Raw genomic sequence first — 23,618 nt, 5'->3', positions numbered from 1 at the left:
ACCCTAACCCTAGCCTAACCCTAACCCTAGCCTAACCCTAACCCTAACCCTTATGGAAAACTGAAAAAAAAAATATTTTTTTTATTTCATTATGTGTGCCTATATAAGGGGGTGATAAACGGGGGGGTTATGTACTATTTTTATTATTTTGATCACTATGATCGTTTATCATAGTGATCAAAATAATGAATGGAATCTGCCAGCCGGAGCCAGCAGATTCCCGGCGGGCGCACTGCGCATGCGCCCGCCGTTTTCAAGATGGCGGCGCCCATCGGATGACGCCGGCGGGCGCGGGACCACCGGGAGGGGACGGAGGACAAGGGAGAGGTACCGGGAGGGGACCGGGGGGATCGGGGACCCTATTTCTCTATCCTCTGATGTGCGATCACATCAGAGGAAAGAGAAATTAAATGTAAAATCGCGGCTTTTTTTTTTTTGCGGTCGCCATTATAGGGTTAATAACGGCGATCGCAAAAGCGGGGGTCGGTAAAAACCGACCGATTCATGTTCTCTGGGGTCTCGGCTACCCCTGGCAGCCGAGACCCCGGAGAAAATCCGACACTGGGGGGCGCTATTCACTTAAATCACAGCGCCGTGAATTAACGGCGCTGTGGTTTAAGTACCCTTAATTACCGCCGTTAAAAGGCGTATCGGCGGTCGTTAAGGGGTTAATTGGGCACTTAAACATTATTGTTATAGGGGCACTCAGTATTGTGACCATCAAAGTTACACATGGAGTATTATTACTTTCTAAGGACAAAACGTGGAGGGCACATGCACAGGAAATTAATATTTTCTAGGGGGCAATTTTACCATCTAGAAAGCACAAAGGAAGCATTATTATGATATAAGGGGCACAGTGGTGGCATTACTATGTGGGGCGCTAAGAGGAGCTCTGTTTTTGTACCACACAGTAGGTGCAGAAATAGGGACCCATACAGCAGCAGGGGCTCAGTATTGGGGTATCAGTGAGATGAGGAGTTTATGCAGTCTGGGTATACATTTGCACATGGAAACACAAGAAGCAATGGAATGAAACTGAAAGGGAGAAGATACAGGTTAGATATTAGAAAGGTGACAATGAGGGTGAACAATGAGTGGAACAGGCTGTCATGAGAGGTGGTGAGTTCTCCTTCAATGGAAGTCTACAAACAGAGGCTGGACAGACATCTGTCTGAGATGGTTTAGTGACTCCTGCATTGAGCAGGGGGTTGGACCAGATGACCCAGGAGGTCCCTTCCAACTCTAACATTCTATGATTCTACATGTGAACGGTGCTGGAAATGTGAGAAGTCAGATGTGTCTTTGTTGTAATCTCTGCATTTGAGTCTTGGCTGGAGAAGTTGTCATGTCAGTCTGGGCCAGATGGAAAAGACTAGAAAAGGGAACGACTCCACCAGAAAGAATGTTAGCTGTAAGTCACTGTCTGTAACTGTAATCTCTATATGTCCTGCCTATCACTATATGTCACCATATGGCGGTAATATTAGTGCTGGTCTTTGTATAGAGATTTATTTTTATTAACAGTGTGGTCATCTCCTGAGGTTCCCCTATACCACCGTAGTGATAATCATGATTACCTGGTTAGGGGTCACAGGTGGACACAGACAAAAAGGGCCCCTGTGCAAGAACAATATATATGGGCCCTTTCCAGCCCAAGAGCTCCTAAAAATGCAAAATTGCACCTTCTTTGGAGGTAGAAATGGGTCCCCTTACCACTTGCACCCATGTGCTGCCGGACAGGTTGCACCAATGATATATCTGCCTTTTAGGGCCGCACTCAGTTATTTCGCCCCCCCCCCCCCCCCAAGCTGGACTCCTAGCTACTCCTCTGAATATATTAATATCTTGGATAAAATTTTACTGTAATGATATGTTGGGTGGAGCTTTCTAGTTTTAATTTATTTCCTAAGTTTTAGAATAATGAATGAATTGTTCCCAAATTATTAGCAGATAAATGATAGGCCCATATTTTGCCTCAAGATCTTCAATTTTTGTCCCCAATTCATCAAGGCGATTATGCCAAAATTAAATTGCATTGAAAAGTCTCAAAATGTTTGTGTAACGCAGAGATTCGCCCAGCTGCGACAAAGTGGGCAGAGCTGGGGTGTGACGTTGTGTGATGAACTCTGCTCGTCAAATTCACAACGGTGGTGTTCCTTATGTCAGAAATCTTACACCATTCACTGTCTCGAATAAGATTTGTGACAAAGCGCACACGTAGGCGCCTGCCATTTCGTGCTTCTACTTGATTTATTAAGAAGTGTACACCTCTTGATGAATCCAGCGCCTCAAACTACATCACACCCTTCATCAAGACCAGAGTGAAAAATGCCCCTCTTGATTACTCGGGGCCTAAGTCTCTGGTAGTTTCAGCTATTTAAAGAACCTGTCAATTTATTCATGCTGCCTGAACCAAGAGCAGCGTGAATCTACAATGCAGCTATGTAGGTTTTACTCTGAAACATTGTGGCCCTTAGGTTAAGACATACTTTGAAAAGCCGTCAGAGAACTATGTGTGTGGTTACTAGGCCATGGCTGGCTCCTGGTGGCTTCAACCTGCCCCACTCCCCTAGACTGACAAATCTCTCCTTGTGTGTGTTTCTATAGGGAGACCTGTCAGTACTCGGCCGGCTCTTCAAAGTTTGTTTTCCCTGAAATGCCACAGCGATTCAAAGTAAAGCATACACGGCTGCAAAAACACAGCCTCATTCTGCCTGTGGCTTGTAGTTAATAGATTAGCAGAAATGTCTGAATCTGCAGTCACTTGCTGGCCAGGAGGACTAGCACTATATTAATCTATAAAGCAAATCAATCTTTAGAAGATTTTCTATTCGCAAACTACCGGAGTTATGGAGATGATAAACAATTAGACATATGAGAATCCTTCAGCCCTTTAGGCTATGTGCACACGTATGCCGAAAATTTCTGCATGAAAACCTGATTCCTTCCCAGAAATCGTTTTCTGCACGTTTTTTGCACAAAAAAAGCGAGTTTTTATGCAGGTTTTTCCAGAGCAGTCCTAGTCACATAGAAAATAGCTAGAAATGCGGAATTTTCTGGAAAAAAACGCATCAATATGCACAGAAAGTGCGGAATTCATTCAAATGAATGGGAAGCTTCTTTTAAGCGTTTTTTGAGCGTTTTATTTGGTAAAACCGTGAAAAAAACATGAAAAAAAACAATGTGTGAACGCAGCCTTACCGTTAAGGTCACATGCATTTTCGTTGCTGCATATAATAGTCTTACAGTCTTGTGTAAGCTCACCAGTAGTGCGTATTTGAAATCCAAAACATGGCTACAAGTAGATAGTTGATTACTGACCTTTTATATGACTGGTTTCTTCATTTTTATAGTCCACATGATCCCCAGGTACAGATTTTTCATCAGAGCCTTGATCGTCCTTTGGATTTGTTGTCTTTGTAGCCTCTTTATCGAAAACCTTGAAGAATCTCTTTACTTGGAATATGTCACTCTTTCCTTTGTCTGATTTTTTTCTCTGTATCTGACTAAATATCAGATCAAATGGAGACTTTTTTTGTGCTTCTCCCTCCTTTTTCTCGGATCCTTGTTAAATGTAAAAAAAGGACACTGTATGTTGTGTGCAGCAATGTAGAATATATTATCATTATATATATATACATATATATATATATATATATACACACACACACTCACACACATGTATAATTGTCAGTGACTCTCTTCTGTACAGATAATCATATCACTTTGTAAAAAGATAAAGGCGAGTCCATACATCCTAAATCTGTTAATTGAGGGGCTCGATTTATAACTCATATGCTTATCCTCCATGTGTGTCATTACAAAAAGTGCACTCTGATAAATTTCAGTATCTATAGAAAAAGATTGGTCTTCGGAAACATTATACTTTAATACTTACTATCATCACCACTCATGAGATATGGGAATTCAAACTCTACTGACAAAAAGCATCTTGAACGGGCGAAAACAGACAGGAAAGCCGACTTTTGGATGTGGTTATTTAAGTCTCTCTGCTTTTCTGATATTGAATTTTAGATAAAGTAAGATCTTGTTGTCATGCTTTGATTTTTTTCAAATTTTGGGTTTGGGAGGTTGTATCCTCCGTGGCACAAGCACAGCAGGAGTTCACTTAAGTGCTGACAGTTGTTTGATTAACAAAAGGGTTGCCAGCCAGCCACAAATTCCTGTACACTCCACAAAAATAGATCTTTCCCTCCCCATCCCCTCTAGTTCCTATTTCCCAGCCATTCCCCTTAATGTTCTTCTTTTCACATTTTATTAATCAAGAGTTTGTAGTTTGTTATGTTGATGCATCAATACTCTGTTTGACTTTAAAACTTTCAATATTAAAAAAATAGTAAGGTTGTTTTTTCCTGTGTCCGTGAAAAAAAAATTGAGTACATGATTATTTTGAAGCTGGAGAAACGTAGATTATTATAGTTATAATTATCTTTGTGGAGATATGAGGGTCAGTCGGTGCTCTAGTCCAATGGCCCGGCTGCCTTTACAAAGACCACATGGACCAGGGCTCATCCTACTGAACGCCTGCTCTCCTTTCCCATGGGCAGAATACTACTCAGACAAACCAGGGTGAATGTCATGTCCCACGACTTGGGAAATCATTTAATATTTGCATTGTTTATGTTGCATCTCTGTTGCTAGGCAGAAGTTTGCCTTTCCCTGTATTTTGTTCCAACTCTCTCCCTGTAGTCCTGTGATGTATGTTTGTTCCCTCCTTCATTCTCCATTTTGTGATCGTCCCTCCATCTGTATGCATCCTGTTACATGTCCTCTGAAGAATATTCCTTTTTACCTGCTGCTTTCATCATAATACAAGAATTTCAGTTAAAGCATCCCTCTTTTCCTGGAGTCTTCTTACATGAGATCGTGGCTGAGTTAAGCTGTCTGATTAATCGGTATGAACGTGAGTACAGGTCGATACGGAAAGGGACCAGAAAGAGAGGTCTATCCAGGCACCATACGTTCTACATATCCATGAGTCAGAATAGTAAAAAAGGAATAACCTGCCTTCAGAGACAGTAACTCAAGGTCTGTGCTAAATCTCAGTGGAAAAGGACATTTCCCAGATAGACTAACCCAGTTCCAGCCAGACCCCAGCGTGCATAGAAGCTACACACTGCAGCTGAACAGAGAGGAATATAACTCCCATCATTACACAGGACCCTGCAGCTGCTCCAGCATTAGATACAAAGTATCAACTCCGTGCAGAGTCTCTGTGTATTTCCTGTTGCTGAACAGTGGGAAGTATAACCCCCATCATCAACTCTTCCTGCTTGCAATCTAATCATGTCTGAAGCAAGGAATACAATGTCCCTACCAGACTTACAAGCACAGGAAAGAGACCCAGACCCCCATCCACCATCTAGCGAAAGGGGAAAACGTACAGTCAAACCCACATGGAAAGTCATGGAGAATTTAGAGACTGCAAAATGTGAATTATATAGTGATGTGTCTTCAGTATGGAAGAAAGTGCTGAGTCATATAGACACTGCATCAAGGCCTGCTTCTCATGAGTTACCACCAGAGGGAGTCCTAGAACAATTATGCACAGCATACCAAATGTATATGCAGAAGAGTGACCAATACATTATTCTCCTGAAGAAACTGAATCTCCCAGAGACTTTAAACGAATTGCAAGGTTTCCAGCAGCTTAATTCTGAAAGAGACTGCACTGTACGTGACATTAAAGCCAAGATAGAGGCTAGAATCGCACGAACACCAGATGCATCAACTCGCTCATCCAAATCGTGTAAGCACTCAAAACGTTCATCTAGGTCAAGTTCATCAAAATATTCTACTCTTACTGAGCAGCTTATAAGAGCACGTGCTAAGGCTGAAACTACTAAGGTACAAGCTGCCTTTGCACAAAAGAGAGCAGAAATGGACGCAGCTGTTGCACAAAAGAGAGCAGAAATGGACGCAGCTGTTGCACAAAAGAGAGCAGAAATGGATGCAGAAGCGGCACGCGTGAAAGCGGAAAAGGAAGCTCTAGAGAAGGAATGTGAGCATGCAACAGCCATGGCAGAATTAAAGGTACTCGAGCAGGCTGTCAGTGGGAGTCAAAGAGACAGCGTCAGTTTGTGTGAAATGGAGGCAGAAGACCCTATTGAACGCACAAGAGACTACGTGCTAAGCCAAGATGGCGAACCGCAGATCATCACTAACACTCTTGATGGTGTTGACGCTTCTCTAGAGCACCAGGATGCCGATCCACTTACAGAATCCTGCATTCAAGGTCATTATACCCTCGACAACCACACAGTGCCACCTCCACATGTAGCAGAAACTATACCCACCAAACCAGTTGCTGGACTAAATGCATATGCCACTCCATACTTCCCCATGTTTCAAGGCCAAGACGTCTCCACCTCTATGTACAACACCGCTCAGCCTACAATTGTGCATCCTAAGTCAGAAAGAACAGACATGTCCGACTTCGCAAGGTACATGATTCGCCGTGAACTTACTAAAACCGGTCTCACAAGGTTCGACGACCAACCTGAAAATTACAGAGGTTGGAAAAGTGCCTTTAGAACCGTAACTGGTGACCTCGGCATCACTGCTGCGGAAGAGCTGGACCTGCTGATCAGATGGTTAGGACCACAATCCACAGAGCGTGTCAAGAGACTCAGGTCTGTACATATCAGTAATCCAACGGCTGGTCTCATGGCTGCATGGGAAAGACTAGAGAGAAACTTTGGCAGTCCAGAAGCCATAGAGGATGCACTGTTCAAGCGACTACAGAGTTTTCCAAAGATATCCAGCAAGGACAGTTCAAAGTTCCTAGAGCTCAGTGACCTGCTGTTAGAGCTCCAGCTGGCCAAGGCAGACACCCACCTACCTGGCCTTAGCTACCTGGACACTGCTCGTGGAGTAAACCCCATTATCTCCAAGCTACCATACAATGTACAAGAGAAGTGGACTACAATAGGGTCAAAATACAAGAAAGACCATCAAGTGTCATTTCCTCCGTTCTCCTACTTCTGTGAGTTTATAAAAGACATTGCAGAGCGTAAGAACGACCCAAGCTTTTCCTACGGAGAATCCAGTGGCCCAGCTTCACCTCCCTCTAAATACGTGAGCACACGCTCGAATGACAGAAACCGCAGGAGTCCAGTTTCAGTGAAGAAGACGGATATTCTTCCTTTACCAACATCAGCCCCAGGCAAGAGCAACAAGGGTGAAAAGATAGAGAACCCAAATCGTGAGTGTCCCATCCACAAGAAGCCACATCCCTTAAAAAAGTGCATCGGCTTCAGGAAGAAACCGCTCCAAGAACGCAAGGAACATCTAAAGAAGTTCGGGGTATGCTACAGATGTTGTGCTTCTACTGAACACCTTGCTAAAGACTGTAAAACTACAATTAAGTGTATGGAGTGTGACAGTGAGGATCACGTACAAGCACTCCACCCATACCGTCCTGACTCTACACGTACTCCTTCCCCCACCACGAGCCATGGCGGGGAGGACACAGCTCAAACTGCAAGTCATACCACAATATCTTCTTCATGCACAGAAGTCTGCGGAGAAGGTCTCTGGGACAAGTCCTGTGCGACGATTTGCCTGGTGAACGTATATCCCAACGGTCACCCAGAGAAAGCCGCGAAGGTGTACGTCCTCTTGGATGATCAGAGCAACCGATCACTTGCAAGGTCAGAACTCTTTGATATGTTTAACTTAAAGGGAAATGCTTACCCTTACACCTTAGGTACCTGCAGCGGTGTTACAGAGGTCTCTGGGAGAAGGGCCAGTGGTCTTATAGCGACATCCCTCGACAACACCGTGGAGATACCCTTACCCACACTTGTCGAGTGCAACCAGATTCCATCCAATCGAGAAGAGATCCCAACGCCAGAGGCTGCTCTTCATTACCCACATCTCAAGGGGATAGCAAACAAGATACCAGCCCTCAACAACAGCGCAGATATCCTGAGTCTGCTTGGCAGAGACATTCTCCGGCTGCACAAGGTACGTCAGCAAATTAACGGACCACACGACGCACCATTTGCCCAACGCTTTGATCTAGGCTGGGTAATTATAGGCGATGTTTGCATACACAAGATGAAGAGACCTAATAACATCTCCTCTTACAAAACACACATCTTGCCAAATGGTCGCAGCACTCATTTTCAGCCATGCCCACATCATTACTTGGTGAAAGAGTAAGTGAGCAACACCAAGAGGCAACAGGAATCCTTCAACAACATGAACATGCTCCAGCCCTGGGACGAAAACCTCGGGTCAACAGTGTTCGATTCCACAAGTGAAGACAACAAGTTAGCACCCACAAGGGAAGATAAAGAATTCATAAAGGTTATGGACAAAGAATTTGTTCAAGATGACTCCAACAGTTGGGTAGCTCCTTTACCCTTTCGTTTCCCAAGAGCGAGGTTGCCAAACAACCTGCAGCAAGCAACTGCAAGGTTCTCATCCTTAAAACGTACCCTAAAGAGGAAACCAGAGATGGAGAAGCATTTCATTGACTTTATGCAGAACATCTTTGACAAAGATCATGCTGAACCTGCGCCACCACTGAAGGAAGGAGAAGAATGTTGGTACCTTCCATCTTTTGGTGTCTATCACCCTCGCAAGCCTAACCAGATCAGAGTGGTGTTTGACTCCAGTGCTCAGTATGAAGGCCTCTCTCTCAACAACCTGCTACTAACTGGACCCAACCTGAACAACAGCCTCCTTGGAGTATTGATCCGCTTCAGACAAGAACCTGTTGCTATAATGGCCGACATCCAGCAGATGTTTCATTGCTTCATCATGAAGGAAGACAGCAGAAACTATCTTAGGTTCCTATGGCACAAAGACAACAATGTCAACAATCAAGTCATAGACTACCGGATGAAGGTCCATGTCTTCGGCAACAGTCCTTCACCTGCTGTGGCGATCTACGGACTGAGACGGACAGCCCAGGAAGGTGAGAGAGAGTACGGATCCGATGCTCGTCAATTCGTAGAGAAGAACTTCTACGTAGACGACGGGCTCAAGTCCTTGCCCACAAGTGAAGAGGCAATTGACCTACTCTCCAGGACACAGGAAATGCTATCCACATCAAACCTCAGACTCCACAAGATCATCTCTAGCAGTCAAGAAGTAATGAGCGCGTTTCCATCTGAGGACCATGCCACGAACCTAAAAGACCTCAACCTAGGTTCTGATGTTCCTCCCACACAGCGCAGCCTTGGTCTACTGTGGGATATCAAACAGGACACCTTCACCTTCCAAGTGTCGCCCTGTGACAAACCCTTTACCAAACGAGGAGTCCTATCTGTCATAAACAGCATCTACGATCCTCTCGGGTTTGTAGCATCCATCACTATTCAAGGCAAGATACTGTTAAGACAGCTCACTGCCGAGAACACTGATTGGGACACCCCGCTTCCGACTCAGAAACAGCAAAGGTGGGAGACATGGAAGAAGTCCTTGAAGTTCTTAGAGCAACTTCAAGTCCCACGTTGTTATTCTCCAATGATTCTTACCCCAGCTACACTTCTTACACAGAAGATTGGAGCTGCTACAGTTCCTCCCGGGAATTTCGATAACAAGGACATTTACAAACGTCAGTGGAAGCAAGTACAACACATAGCCAACGTGTTTTGGCACCATTGGAAGACCGAATACTTGCACCTGCTTCAAAACCGTCACAAATGGCAGACACCCAGTCCCAATCTCCAAGAAGGAGACCTTGTTCTTTTAAAAGACAAAGAGGCTCATCGTAACGACTGGCCAATGGGTCTTATCACCAAGGTCATTCCCAGCGAGGACGGAAAGACTCGTAAAACAGAAGTTAAGGTGACAAAAGGGGGCTCTACCCGAACCTTCCTCCGTCCGGTCACCGATCTCGTGCTGCTACTGCCAAAGGAGGACGTCACATGAACTGAACATTGCTCCTGGACGTTGCTCACGGCGGGGAGCATTCCTCCTCATTCCCCAGTTTTTTATTGAACATTGACATTTTCCATTGGATTGCTGGGTTGGTGGAAGAGTTGGCATGTTTCCGGCTTCCCCAATCCGAAGATGGGTTTATAGTCTTGGACTTATCTTCCGGTGTGATCTACGGGTCAACAACAACGAGTTGGACTTTAAAAATGTTTGATGTTTATTATTGCATACATGTTTTTCTCTTTTCTCTTGTTTTTCAGGTTCGAACGACTTCGAAGAATTACGGACATCGTGAAATCCAAGGATTTCAGATGGGGAGTGTCATGTCCCACGACTTGGGAAATCATTTAATATTTGCATTGTTTATGTTGCATCTCTGTTGCTAGGCAGAAGCTTGCCTTTCCCTGTATTTTGTTCCAACTCTGTCCCTGTAGTCCTGTGATGTATGTTTGTTCCCTCCTTTATTCTCCATTTTGTGATCGTCCCTCCATCTGTATGCATCCTGTTACATGTCCTCTGAAGAATATTCCTTTTTACCTGCTGCTTTCATCATAATACAAGAATTTCAGTTAAAGCATCCCTCTTTTCCTGGAGTCTTCTTACATGAGATTGTGGCTGAGTTAAGTTGTCTGATTAATCGGTATGAACGTGAGTACAGGTCGATACGGAAAGGGCCCAGAAAGAGAGGTCTATCCAGGCACCATACGTTCTACATATCCATGAGTCAGAATAGTGAAGGTAAAACAGTGTGGCAATACTTTATTGAACCACCAAAAGACAACAACATATAGAACAGTCCCAGCAAGTACACAACATGGTGCAAATTACAGAATCTCATTCTTTTGTTTGCTCACCAGGATTAGAGCAGCTGCAACTTCGTGACTTTAAGGGTAACAACAAGCTTAGGAAGCTATTGAAGATATAGAAGGATATAGGTCCCTTTTTTATATCCACATCTGTCCTTCAGGCCATCATTCACCGGTCAGAGCGAAAGTGGGATGAGGTCAGCTCTCAATGTTCGAGTATTCAATCAATCCACATAATTTATTCTTCAATGTTTGCAGGTCAACAAACGGCATGCACTTGTACAATGGGTAATCAACAAAAATGGATTGTTCAATGACCCTACATCTCTGTCTCCCAAGGATAGTAGGACAATAAGGTGCAATGACTGATTCAATAGGTAAACAGCAGCCATTCAACAATTAACAAACATCAATTCTCTTTACAACAAGAGTCAGATTCATATGAACAATAGTTCTTGTCCCTGGGCATACTGAAATGATACATCTGGCATAAATAGGGTTGAGGTGCACACCACCAGGCTTTTCCATTCCCTCTACCTCAGAGTCTACTACTGTAACCCAGGCTCACCCACCCAGTTCCTTGACCATTTTTATGCCTGGCTGCTGTACTTCATATCCTCAGAATTACCAACCCTTATCCTGAGACACGTCAACATACCCATAAACAGCGCCACCTCCCCATCTCCATCTCAGCTTCCTCCCTAACCACATATCTTGGTTTCTCACAGCTTTCAACTTCTGAGACACACAAAGACTGTAAGACCCTTGATCTGGTCTTTTGTCCTGTTCTGTTCAATCTCCTACCTACATAATTCACCTCTTCCCTTCTCTGACAACAACATTCTCTCCTTCATGTTCACAAATCCTTACCCACCCCAGCACAATCCTACTTATCACACATTCAGAAGTCTACAAGCTATTAATCCTCATACATTTACTGACTCCCTACACTCATCACTATCCCCAATCTCGTCTTTTTCCTGCCCTGACCTGGCTGCAGTGTCAGACTGAGTTGCCAAGTCCCACCAGTAACAATGACTTTGGGGGCCCACTTTTCACCTGCATACAAACACTACCCTCATTCAACAATTTACTTATCTAATATATAAAGCTCAAAGTGTGTATGTTTGTGTGTATGTATGTATGTGTGTGTGTGTGTGTGTGTGTGTATGTGTGTATGTCCGGGATAGGCATCCGCACCGTCGCAGCTACAGCCACAAAATTTGGCACAGTCACACGTCTGGACCCCGAGAGCATCCTAAGCTATGTTGTGAGGCGAAATTTTAACCCCGCGCATTCCAATTCACCAAACAATTTTGCCCCCGTCTACATACTGGGGGAAAAAGTGTGTGCGCGTCAAGCCCCGCCCCTCATTATGATGTCACAATGCCCCTATTTGCATACCGGGGAAGCAATGTGTGCGTGTCAAGCCCCGCCCTTCATTATGATGTCACAATGGTTGCCATGGTGACGCTGATGTCATCAAAGGTTGCAAGCCCCGCCGCCGCTCATTATGATGTCATAATGGTTGACTATGGATTGGAGGATGTGTGTGAGTATATGGGCACAGGACTATGGGATGGAGGATATGTATGATGGGTATATGGGAACGGGACTATGGGATGGAGGATGTGTGATGGGTATATTTTTGCACTGGACTATGGGATGGAGGATATGTATGACAGGTATATGGGCACGGGACTATGGGATGGCGGATATGTATATGGGCACGGGACTATGGGATGGAGGATGTGTGATGGGTATATGTGCATTGGACTATGGGATGGAGGATATGTTTGATGGGTATATGGGCACGGGACTATGGGATGGCGGATATGTATATGTCATGGGACTATGGGATGGGGGATGTGTGATGGGTATATGGTCACTGGACTATAGGATGGAGGATATGTATGACGGGTATATGGGCACGGGACTATGGGATGGCGGATATGTATGATGGGTATATGGGCACAGGACTATGGGATGGAGGATATGTATGATGGGTATATGGGCATGGGACTATGGGATGGAGGATATGTATGATGGATATATAGGCACGGGACTATGGGATGGAGGATATGTATGATGGGTATATGGGCATGGGACTATGAGATGAAGAATATGTATGATGGGTATATGGGCATGGGACTATGGGATGGAGGATATGTATGATGGGTATATGGGCATGGGACTATGGGATAAAGAATATGTATGATGGGTATATGGGCATGGGACTATGGGATGGAGGATATGTATGATGGGTATATGGGCATGTGACTATGGGATGAAGAATATGTATGATGGGTATATGGGCATGGGACTATGGGATGAAGAATATGTATGATGGGTATATGGGCATGGGACTATGGGATGGAGGATAATTATAATTTGTTATAACTAACCACAGTTAGTTACTATGCCCGGGCAGCGCCGGGCTCTTCAGCTAGTATCTCTATATAATAATAAACTGTGTAGTTTGGTTAATGAATGATGAGATGCTGCTTTTTTCTCTACAGAGTAAATCATGTGAATTATGCCAATAACTACCCATGTAGTGGGGTTGGGAGCTCGTGTCTGCACAAGGGCCCTCCGGGGGATTCCCCTGTTCCCCTATGGGCCAGCCTGAGCCTACCTGGCTGTATATCACTACAGTGACACTCTCAGAAGCACCCTGGACAAAGGAGCACCCCTCACCCATTGAACCTCCAAACACAGAATAAAATAGCCATGGCTAACATTGCAAACTCGATTTCTGCTGTGATGCTCTAGGAGTGCCGAACACCTATGGAGGAAAGCTCGCACACCAGAAAACTTTATCCACTATAAATTTATGTTAAGAACCTATAACTCTGCCCTTCACCTCGCCAAACAAACCTACTTCACCACCATGATCTTCTCACTATCTAACAACCCAAAAAAACTCTTTGACACCTTTCACTCCATCCTCAGTCCTAAAGCGCAGGCCCCTATCACAGACATCTGTGCTAATGATCTGGCCTCCTACATTACATAGAAAATAGAAAATATCCATCAGGAAATCAGCTCCCAGCCACCAAATGCTGTGACTCTCATCCCTCACTACATCCTCTGGCTCACGGTCCACATTTGACCCAGTTACAGAAGAAGTCTCCAGGCTCTTCTCTTCTTCTCGCCCTTCTACATGCACTACTGACCCATTCCCGCAAACCTACTCCAGTTTCTCTCTCCAGTCGTCACTACTCACCTAACTAAAATTTTCAATCTCTCCTTCTCTTCTGGTATCTTCCTTTCCTCCTTCAAACACTCTACCATTACTCCATTATTAAAAAAACCCTCTCTTTTATATATAGCCCATTCACTATTTCTCTGCACATAATTTTCCATCAAACTCCACCGCACTCAAAAACACCCAAAAGGGATTTGACTTTTTGAATGTAAAATTTGCTGGCATAATTAGCGGATGCCATGTCATGTTTGGAGAGCCCCTGATGTGCCTAAACAGTAGAAAACCCCCACAAGTGACAGCATTTTAAACTAGACCCCCAGGGAACTACCTAGATGTGTATTGAGCACCTTGAACTCCCAGGTGCTTCACAGAAGTTTATAACGTTGATCCGTGAAAATAAAAAAAATCAAATTTTTCCAACAAATGTATTTTAGCTCCAAATTTTGCATTCTCGTAAAGGTAACAGGAGAAGAAGCACCATACAATTTGTTGTGCAATTTCTCCTGAGTATGCAGATACCCAATATGTGGAGGAAAACTACTGTTTGGCACACAGCATGGCTTGGAAGGGAAAGAACACCATGTCGTGTTTGGAGAGCCCCTGATGTGCCTAAACAGTCAAAAAAACCCGCAGTAACACCATTTTGGAAACTAGATCCCTCATTGAACTTATCTAGATGTATATAAAGCACCGTGAACCCCCAGGTGCTTCACAGAAGTTTATAATATTGAGCCATGAAAATAAAAATCTAATTTTTCCCATAAAAATGAATTTTAGCCCCAAATTTTGTATTTTCACAAGGGTAACGGGAGAAAATGTAACCTTTGTTGTGCAATTTCTCCTGTGTTCATTAATACCCCATATGTGGTCAAAAACTGCTTTTGAAGTGCAATAGCGCAATATAAGACTATATATTTTGCTGCATTGGTTTGAGGGTGCCATGTCACATTGGCAAAACCCCTGACGTGCCAGAACAGTGGAACCCTGTATAAGTGACCCTATTTTACAAACTACAGTACATCTCTCAATGAATTCATCTAGGGATGCAGTGATCATATTGACACCATAGGTGTGTCACAGAATTTTATACCATTGGGTAGTGAAGAAAAAATAATTTACATTTTTACCACCAAGACTGTGTGTGAGTCCCAAATTTTACATTTTCATACTGGGAAATGGGTAAAAATGGCACCAAAATTTGTCCCACAATTTCTGCTGAATGTAGAAATACCGTATATATGGCTGTACAGTACGGCTTAGCCACACAGAGACTCGGGAGGAATGAAGCTCTATTTGCCTCCTGGAGTGCAGATTTTCTTAGAATGGTTTGCCATATACTCTATAAACAAAGTCTCTAAGTGCTAAAAAGGCAGAATCACCCCTCAAGTGACCCTAATTTGGAAATTATACCCTTTGGGAATTTATCTACAGGTTTAGTGACGATTTTGACATCATGGGTATTTTCCAGAAACAAGCAGTAGTGGAAGTTGCTGAGGAGAAATTGCGAACTGCTGTTGAAGTGACCAGTATGCTGTAGTGACCAGTATATTATGCCCATATCATGCTATTGGATCACTAGAGAAATGCCAAACATGTGGATGCTAAATGTGGTTTAGACACACTGGGGTGCAGAAGGGAGGGGAACATTTAGATTTGTGAGCACAGTATTTGTTGAGTTTCTTTTGAGGGGTGAGGAGCCATTTCGCTTTTCCAGAGCCTTTGTGCTACCAATATTTTTGTTAACAGATGACCTGAGTGGAGACTTGCTATTTTTGTGGATTGAGTTAAAACTTATATTGGGAACATTTTATATAACATTTAGGATTACATTTATCCAGCGCTCTACACTGAGTACTTACTTTGGGATTTCCATCTAAATCTCTGAGTGATGTGACAGATGAAACCCCCGAGGGATCCATTCACTGTAATCAGGCAGCAGAGTTACTCTGGATTCTGTCTGACCTCTGTTCAGCATTGTCCTTTTCAGAAGTGCACAAAACTGTGGTCTACCGCGCTTTTATATCCGCCTAAAAAGATGGACACCACAGGATCACAAGTCCTATTGCGTCCACAGTGGCTCCATCTGCGTCATTATAGAGACTCTTTACATGGAATCTCTCTCAGAGCAGAGTGCAGGATAAATGTGAGCCGAGCCTTACTGCGATCTTTGGGAGGCAGAATGAACAAATCAACAGCAGGTGAAGAATTGGTTTTATTTATTTTTTATACCATTCCTTGTGCTGTATAAGCAATTAGTTGACCATGTTTATTTCGGGTGTTTATGTTTGGCTGCTGTCACACACTAAAAGACGCTTTGTATTGCAAAAAATAGTTTTTGCATCCTCATATTTAGACAGCTATAATGTTTCATATTTCGGCCGATACACATGTAACATCTTTTTTGCAGGAAGAGTTGACGTTTCTATTGGTACCATTTTCGGGCACATGACATTTTTTGATCGCTTTCTATTCCAATTTTTGGGAGGTTGAATGAACAAAAACCAGCAATTCAGGAATTGTTTATTTTTTTATATACTATTTTTTATACTATATTACTGTTAACCTGCAAATGAACCCCATATCATGTGACAGGTTCCCTTTAATGATTTATTGCGGTTCTCCAATGCGTCTGTATAATAAGTTTGCTGCCTTTTTTTCATAAGATATCTGTAAAAAAACAAAAATACAAAGTTGGCAACCTGAGGGGAGTCTTACAAATGATTTACCCCCAGGGGTAACTAACCAGTAAAACAGTATGAAATACTATGAGCCTAATTAATGAAAGATTCGCGCATTTGAACATTTTGCAACTTTTATCATTTTTACTCCACCTCCACCAACTTTTTGAAAAATGAGCAGGCGTAGCGGCAAGGGGCATGGCCTATCACTGCCTAACATTTTTATCTTAACAAATTTCTACAATACTGGCCTAAATTATAGCAGAATTGAACTGCAGTCAGTGACTGCAGAACTCCGCTGTCTCTGGTGCATGGCAGCTGAAAGATGTGACATATTCATTTTGTGGCATATTCTTCTCTTGATACATTTGGATCATCTTACTAAAGCGGACTCTGCCCCTATGTTTGTCATGTATGTTAAACTGCTGAAAAAAAATTAGGGTAAGGACGAGTGTATGAGAAATTGTCCAAATTTCATCCAGAAAACTTGGATTTTTTCTAGTTTTCATCTGTTTGTTCATTTTTTATGTCCGTGCGCCATCAGTGTGCAATTCGTTTTCATACAGCTACACTAGAAATGTACAATTATCAATTACAGTTTCCTAGGTTTATAATAGAAATGTATCCATAAATATTGGATGTCACTTTGATGGACAGTGTTGGGCCTTTTTTTAAGCACCCATAGACCTGAATGGGTGAATGTCATCTGAGACTCGGAAGAAAGTTGTGCATTTTGCAGTTTTTTTCTTTCTCACAGACAATCAGACAATTGAATATCATGAGTGTGTCTGATTATGGGGTTATTCACACGTCAGTATTCTGCATCAGTGTTTGCATGCCAAAACCAGGAATGGAACTTACTGAGAAAAATTATAATTCAAAGACTGACGCCTGTTCTGTGTTTTGGAGACACCGCTGGTTTTGGCATGCAAATACTGATGAAATGCCGATCAAAAATATTTATGTGTGAATAAAGCCTAAACTCAGACAGCACATGTCCAATTCATAGGCCGGGGTCACATTAACCAGCGCAAAATACTGTCAGTATTTTACATGCGTAATACGGATGAATGTCCCCTAAACAGTGCTCCGTATGTCATCCGTAATCAAGGTGTGGTCGCGTATTTTGCGCATGTAAGCATCCGTATGTAATCCGTATGGCATCCGTATGGTGAGATTTTCTCGCAGGCTGGCAAAATGGACATATAATGGAGCCCTATGACAGGGTTTCTAAAAGAAATCAAAGAATAGATATAGACACATAGAATGCATGTATATATATATTTATATATATATTCTATGTGTCTATATCTATTGTTTTGTTTCTTTATTAAACCTGTCAGTGTGAGTTTACTGTATAGCGCACTGAATTGCCGCCTTTGCGAAAAGACACGTGGTGCGTATTTCTCGCAAGTCACATGTGTGGTCCGTGTGTAATCCGTATTTTTGCGCACCCATAGACATGCATTGGCGTATTACGGGCGTAGTACGCTGACAATCGCAGCATGCTGCGATTGGCACGGACCGTAGAATACGGATGAGAAATATACGCCTGGTGCGAGGGACCCCATAGAGAATTATTGGTCCGTGTCTAATGCGGGCTTTTAGCGCCTCTCACTCGGCCGTATTCCTCGCCAGTGTGACCCCGGCCTTACGCTTGTCTGCATGAGCTCCTAAACATACAACTTTTTAACTTTTTTATTTTAGTTTAAAAAAAAACAGCATGAATTTAATACAATTTTTACAAGCATTCTTTTAGCATTTTTAGAACCATGTGATATTTGCTTTGGATTAGATCTGGAAAGTACGCAGTAATGCACGTGATTATTTATTTATTCATTTTTTTTTAAACAATTCACGGTTTCACACATCTGTGTTTTGAGGACCCTATTCGGACCCCGATGCAGAGACTGGTCCGAGCTCATTCGTCTAATATATGCCTACGAGGCTGCGGACTTCAGATCAGAAGACCCGCGAGCAGTCCGAGAATAAGGGTCCAAGTACAGACAAAGATGTGTGAAACTTGCTCTGCTCTGATTTCACCTATTACATAGCATGATGACCTTACTGATTTTATATGTGGATTTTTTTTTACAATGATTTACCGTGGATTGTCCCAAAAAAATCTGGAATGTGGTTATGCGGGCTGAGAATGCTTAAAAACATTAATAAAACTAAGTGATAGTTTAGTGAGACAGGTTATAATATGGCGTAACATACTAATCATGCTTGCAAACCCTTAAATTAATTAACAATACATCATAAAAATGTAATTAAAAATTAAAAAAGACTCATTAAAGCATGCCCCCTGGTATTATTTCTTACTATTTCTCTCATTTGCGTAGATGTCAACTACAATTCTGCATTCATCCAACTTGTTATACAAGTCTTTCAATGAAGTCACTTGAAATGTCGATACCACTCCCTGATTCGGTTCCCAAGATTACATGTTAGCGTACCTTTAATGTCCATGCTTTCTACTGCCTTACAGAGGTTGTGCACTCCCAAGATTCTGGAAATTGTAGGATTACATTTCTTGGAGTTCCCCAGTGTTAGGTCTTCATTGTTTCAAGCAAATATGAATTTCAATCCCAAGGCGTCTTCTGTATATACACCCATCTACATTCCTGTCTACTGTACAAGACTAGAGTAGGAAGGTGTGATCATGGAACTAAACAAGCTGCTCTGCTCAGAAGAGTCATATCTACACAGAACAGGTAATGCAGCTGCACAGAACACAACAACCCAGGAAATAAGCAGGTGGACTTTGGCTTAAAACGTACTTCTCGAATGAAATGCCAAGAAGAATGTTGGTAAGAGGCTGAGTCAGTTCCTAGCTCAGGTTACAGAATGAGAACGGTAAAATATGTTGATTGTGTACTTTATAATTCAATTTACAATCCAGACTAGTGTGTTCTCAGATTTGAGACGTAGTGTATGAAGGAGATGGAGACTGTGCAATTGTGTTCGTAATTATTTGTAACTTTTCTACCATTTTTTATTACGAACATCATATTTGCTCTTATTGTCATTGAGGGTATGTTCTCAAGAGGAAGACGCTTTGGGAAATGCTGTTTTTTTTTCTCCTTGAAAAATTTTTAAGCATTTTATTTTTTTGGGATCATTACCTGAATACTATTGACCACTAGTGTTTTTCATTTCACTATTTTTTAGCGTCTTTTTTTACCGGTGTTTTCCAATCATTTTTTCATCTCCATTCAACAATAAGGAAATCACTAACATTTGTCATGCAAAAATGCTGGCAAAACGCTCAAAAAAGAGGCCAATGTGTCTTCCTGGCATCTTCTGACTCTTCCTATTGACTTTTTTTTATAAAGTAAAAAACCATCTTCAGAGTGGAAAAAACTTGAGAAATGGTTAGCTCACTTATTTAACTGTTGGGCATTTTTGGAAGCCTGAAGCAGTAAAAATATGCTCAAAAGACTGAACATATGAACAGCAAGTCTTTTCCATAGAAATGTTATTATGGCCATTGGTCGTATAGTTGTTTTCAACTCAAGATTCAAGGATGGTGGAAGTAATGTTTGTGTGCAAAGGAGACAGTTCAACAATAGTTTGAACATGCAATGAGCTTGGTGGCTGCAGAAACTTACTAGAATCTACGAGTTTAAGAGAATCTTACTGGTGGCAATAAACTGTCAGGAACACCGCACTGAGCTTGCTCACTGAGCCAGTGCGCGTGTCCTGAGTAAAGCGAACTGTGTTCAAAGATACCTGTGGAGCGGGCAGCAGTCGAATAGGTGCGTACTTCAGAACAGCAGGACCTGAAGCATGTGACTGCTGGGGGCGTGGCCTAAACTCCAGAGAGCCAGGAGCTGCAAGAGAACTCCTAGCAGGGTAACTTCGAGACAAAGTTACCAAGGGGCATAGACAAGGAGGATAGTCAGGACGTAGCCAATGAGTCATACACAGAGATAGCTGCAAGGTACAAGAGGGGCGAGCAGAGAGTAGTCAGATAACAGGCAACGAGTCATACACAGAGAGGGTAGCGCAGTACAGAATCAGCAGGCAAACTCACAATGGGGAACAGAACCGGGTCAGATCCATATAAACAAGCTATAACAACGAACAGGCACAGGCACACGGAGGTCTCCACACTCGGCCAAAGGCAAAAGTATAACTGACAGGGATTGGAGCTTCCCAGGGGTTTAAGAAGCTCTCCCAGAACCAAAACGAGGCCACAATCATTAACCCGAGGTGTGCAGGTCAAAACCTGCACTGAGCTCCAGACATTAACCCCTGACGTGCAGCTCAAAAACCTGCACTGGGATCATGACATAAACCTGATTGTTTTAACAGTCTTAAAGGGAAACAGGAAATAGCCTATTGTGATAGATTTTTTACAAAATGTGTTACAATAGACCACCATTGGGACCACGTTTAAGGTATGAGCGAGTACGAGACAGATGTGCTCGGGTCTAGAAATTACTTTCTAATGGGTGTGACAATATTGATCTGGAAGAAGGTGGTGCAGAGACTTTTGCAATGAAGTTGCTGAGGTAGAGAAAGCAATGATTCCCAAATGTCATTGATAAGGGTCACTGCAAATGTCATCTACTCTGAGCGACTAAGCATGTTGCCTCTTGTAACCAGTTGTCTCCAAGTCTGTTGCCATTTGTAAGACTGTGTAGCCATCAAGGATAATGACTCTCTTTGTGTAAAGTTCTTCAAAATGTGTCCACCTGCATTCTTCCTCCTACTCTACCACTATGGGTGATGGAAACCAAAATTTATTTTAAGGGGCATTATCATCCATGTCACACACATGGATCGTTGACCCACTGTGCCACGATTTGGGCTTACCAGTTAAGCGGCTTACTGGTTTTCGCTAGAGCTCCTGATGGTGGAGTATGGCTGGAGTGGTTTTAGTCTCAGTAGCCGCTTGAAGATAACACAGGTAACCTGGCAACTGACTAGTTGCACAACACTAACTAAATCTAGGAGGATACTCAGGCACCTCCCTATTGGGAAGCATGCCTTATATACTTGAAGCCTCGAAGCTATTGGCTGGCGGCATTTTTAAGGTGCGCACGTTGCCCCTTTAAGAATCAGGACACACGCTCACACTAGGGGCACCACCAGGAGACCTGCACAGTATTCACATGCCAGAGAAGACAGGATGCCATATGGCAGGATTCGTACCTAGCAGCTCCTGTGCACCAGTTGGCAGCTCTTCCTTCTGAGCTATTCAGCTCGTTGGACAGTTCCATGCTTATCTAAATACTTGAACCTATGTTGTGGCTGATGTCTCCTCCCTGAGTTTCCTGTTGGTTGCCACCTTGAGTTCCTGATTGGTTCATTCTGATTGCACACCCTATTTAAACCTGGCCTTGCTCTCAGTTCCTTGCATGATTATTGAGCTACCTGCCTTTAGTCAAGCTTCCTTCCTCCTGCTATTCTTTCAAACCAAACTGCTGCTCCTGATAAACGACCTCTGGCTTCCTTGACTTTGATTCCTGCTTGCTCCTTCAAACGACACTACTGCTCTTGATAAATGACCTCTGGCTTCCTCGACTACGATTCCTGCTTGTTCCTACAAACGACACTATTGCTCCTGGTAAACGACCCCTGGCTTCCTTGACTACGATTCCTGCTTATTCCTTCAAACTACATTGCTGTTCCTGTGTATCGACTCCTCAGCTATTCCAGACTACGCTAGCTTCCTGGTGCTGCCCCTAGGGGTTGTAATATCACTACTCCAACCAGGTCAGTCCGTAACACCATAACAGGGACACCACTATACAGCCAAGACGGTGAGTATGTTGGTGTCCCTGCTGGGAGAAGAGAGAGGGACCATGCAAGGATGCCAGCATTCGTGTTACAATCCACAAGATATCAACCATCACTTACAGGTGTCCTCAGTAGCCTTTTTCCTGAGCATGGGAATAAGGATTGTACAGCTTGACTTGACTCTACAGCATCTTTGCCACATTCACTGGATAGACCCAAATAGCATGTGGCGCATGCATTAAGCTTCATATATTTTTAGACAAATGACAGATCCACTGGCAATACTAAGAACATCTAGAACAAAAGCAGGGATAGAACTAACAGGTAGTTGTGGCACATTTGAGGGCAAAAACCTTCTTCTCCTACCATGTATACTTCCAGCATTTCAACTTGGTTTTAACGCTAAAAAGATACATAAATATTAGTTGATCAGTTTCGAGTCTAATTTCCAGATATTCACAGTTTCACACCAATTCAAACATTTTGAGATTTGATTCGTAGTTTACTAACAAAAAATTAAAACTTTACCAGCATCATTTCCCACACTGCTGAAGCAGCAGAGTGCATGCGAATGTCTTTTCCTGGTGTCGCACTGGCTCCACCTACTTACAGCCAAAGCTAATGGACAATGCTGTATACTCCTCCTACTAGACCTGTCCTCTGCTTTCGACACAGTTGACAACTGCCTCCTACTACAGATCCTCTCCTCCGTTTGGCATCAGAGACCTCACCCTATCCTGGATCTCCTCATACCTTTCCAACCACACATTCAGCATCTCCCACTCCCACACTACCTCCTCATCCCACCCTCTCTCTGTTAGAGTCCTCAAAGGCTCTGTTCTAGGACCCCTACTCTTCTCAGTCTATACACTTGGCCTGGGACAACTCAGAAAGTCCCATGGATTCCAGTACCACTTTTATGCTGATGACAGTCAGATCTACCTCTCTGCCCCAGACGTCACCTCTGTGCTGTCCAGAATCCCGGTGTTTCTATCAGCCATATCCTCCTTCTTCTCCTCTCGCTTCCTCAAACTCAATGTGGGCAAATCTGAACTCATCATCTTTCATCCATCTCACAGATCTTCCTTACCTGACCTATCACAATTAACAACATCATGCTTTCACTCGTACCGGATGTCCGCTGCCTCGGAGTAATCCTTGACTCAGACCTGTCCTTCAAACCGCACATCCAAGCTCTTTCTACCTCCTGTCGCCTCCAGCTCAAAAATATTTCCAGAATCCATCCTTTCCTCAACACAA

The 23,618-nt window shown here is 43.2% G+C and overlaps 1 protein-coding gene across 1 annotated transcript in view; it reads right to left on the bottom strand.

Moving 5' to 3' along the window:
• LRRC31 (leucine rich repeat containing 31) overlaps positions 1–19,359 on the bottom strand; it is an 82,990-nt gene extending 63,631 nt beyond the window's left edge. Inside the window, exons 1-2 of the mRNA XM_073578904.1 lie at positions 19,067–19,359; positions 3,325–3,567 (exon numbers count right to left, since the gene is read on the bottom strand). Coding sequence (XP_073435005.1) covers positions 3,325–3,567; positions 19,067–19,079 — 256 coding nt within the window. The 5' untranslated portion in view covers positions 19,080–19,359. The remainder of the gene's footprint in view (positions 1–3,324; positions 3,568–19,066) is intronic.
• Positions 19,360–23,618: the final 4,259 nt, after the last annotated feature.

This window comes from Dendrobates tinctorius, unplaced genomic scaffold (genome assembly GCF_039654945.1).
Source record: "Dendrobates tinctorius isolate UK_male_01 unplaced genomic scaffold, ASM3965494v1 ptg000060l, whole genome shotgun sequence".
Lineage (NCBI taxonomy): Eukaryota > Metazoa > Chordata > Amphibia > Anura > Dendrobatidae > Dendrobates > Dendrobates tinctorius.
The sequence above is the reverse complement of the archived record's forward strand: the minus strand, read 5'-3'. Positions and strand labels throughout refer to the sequence as shown.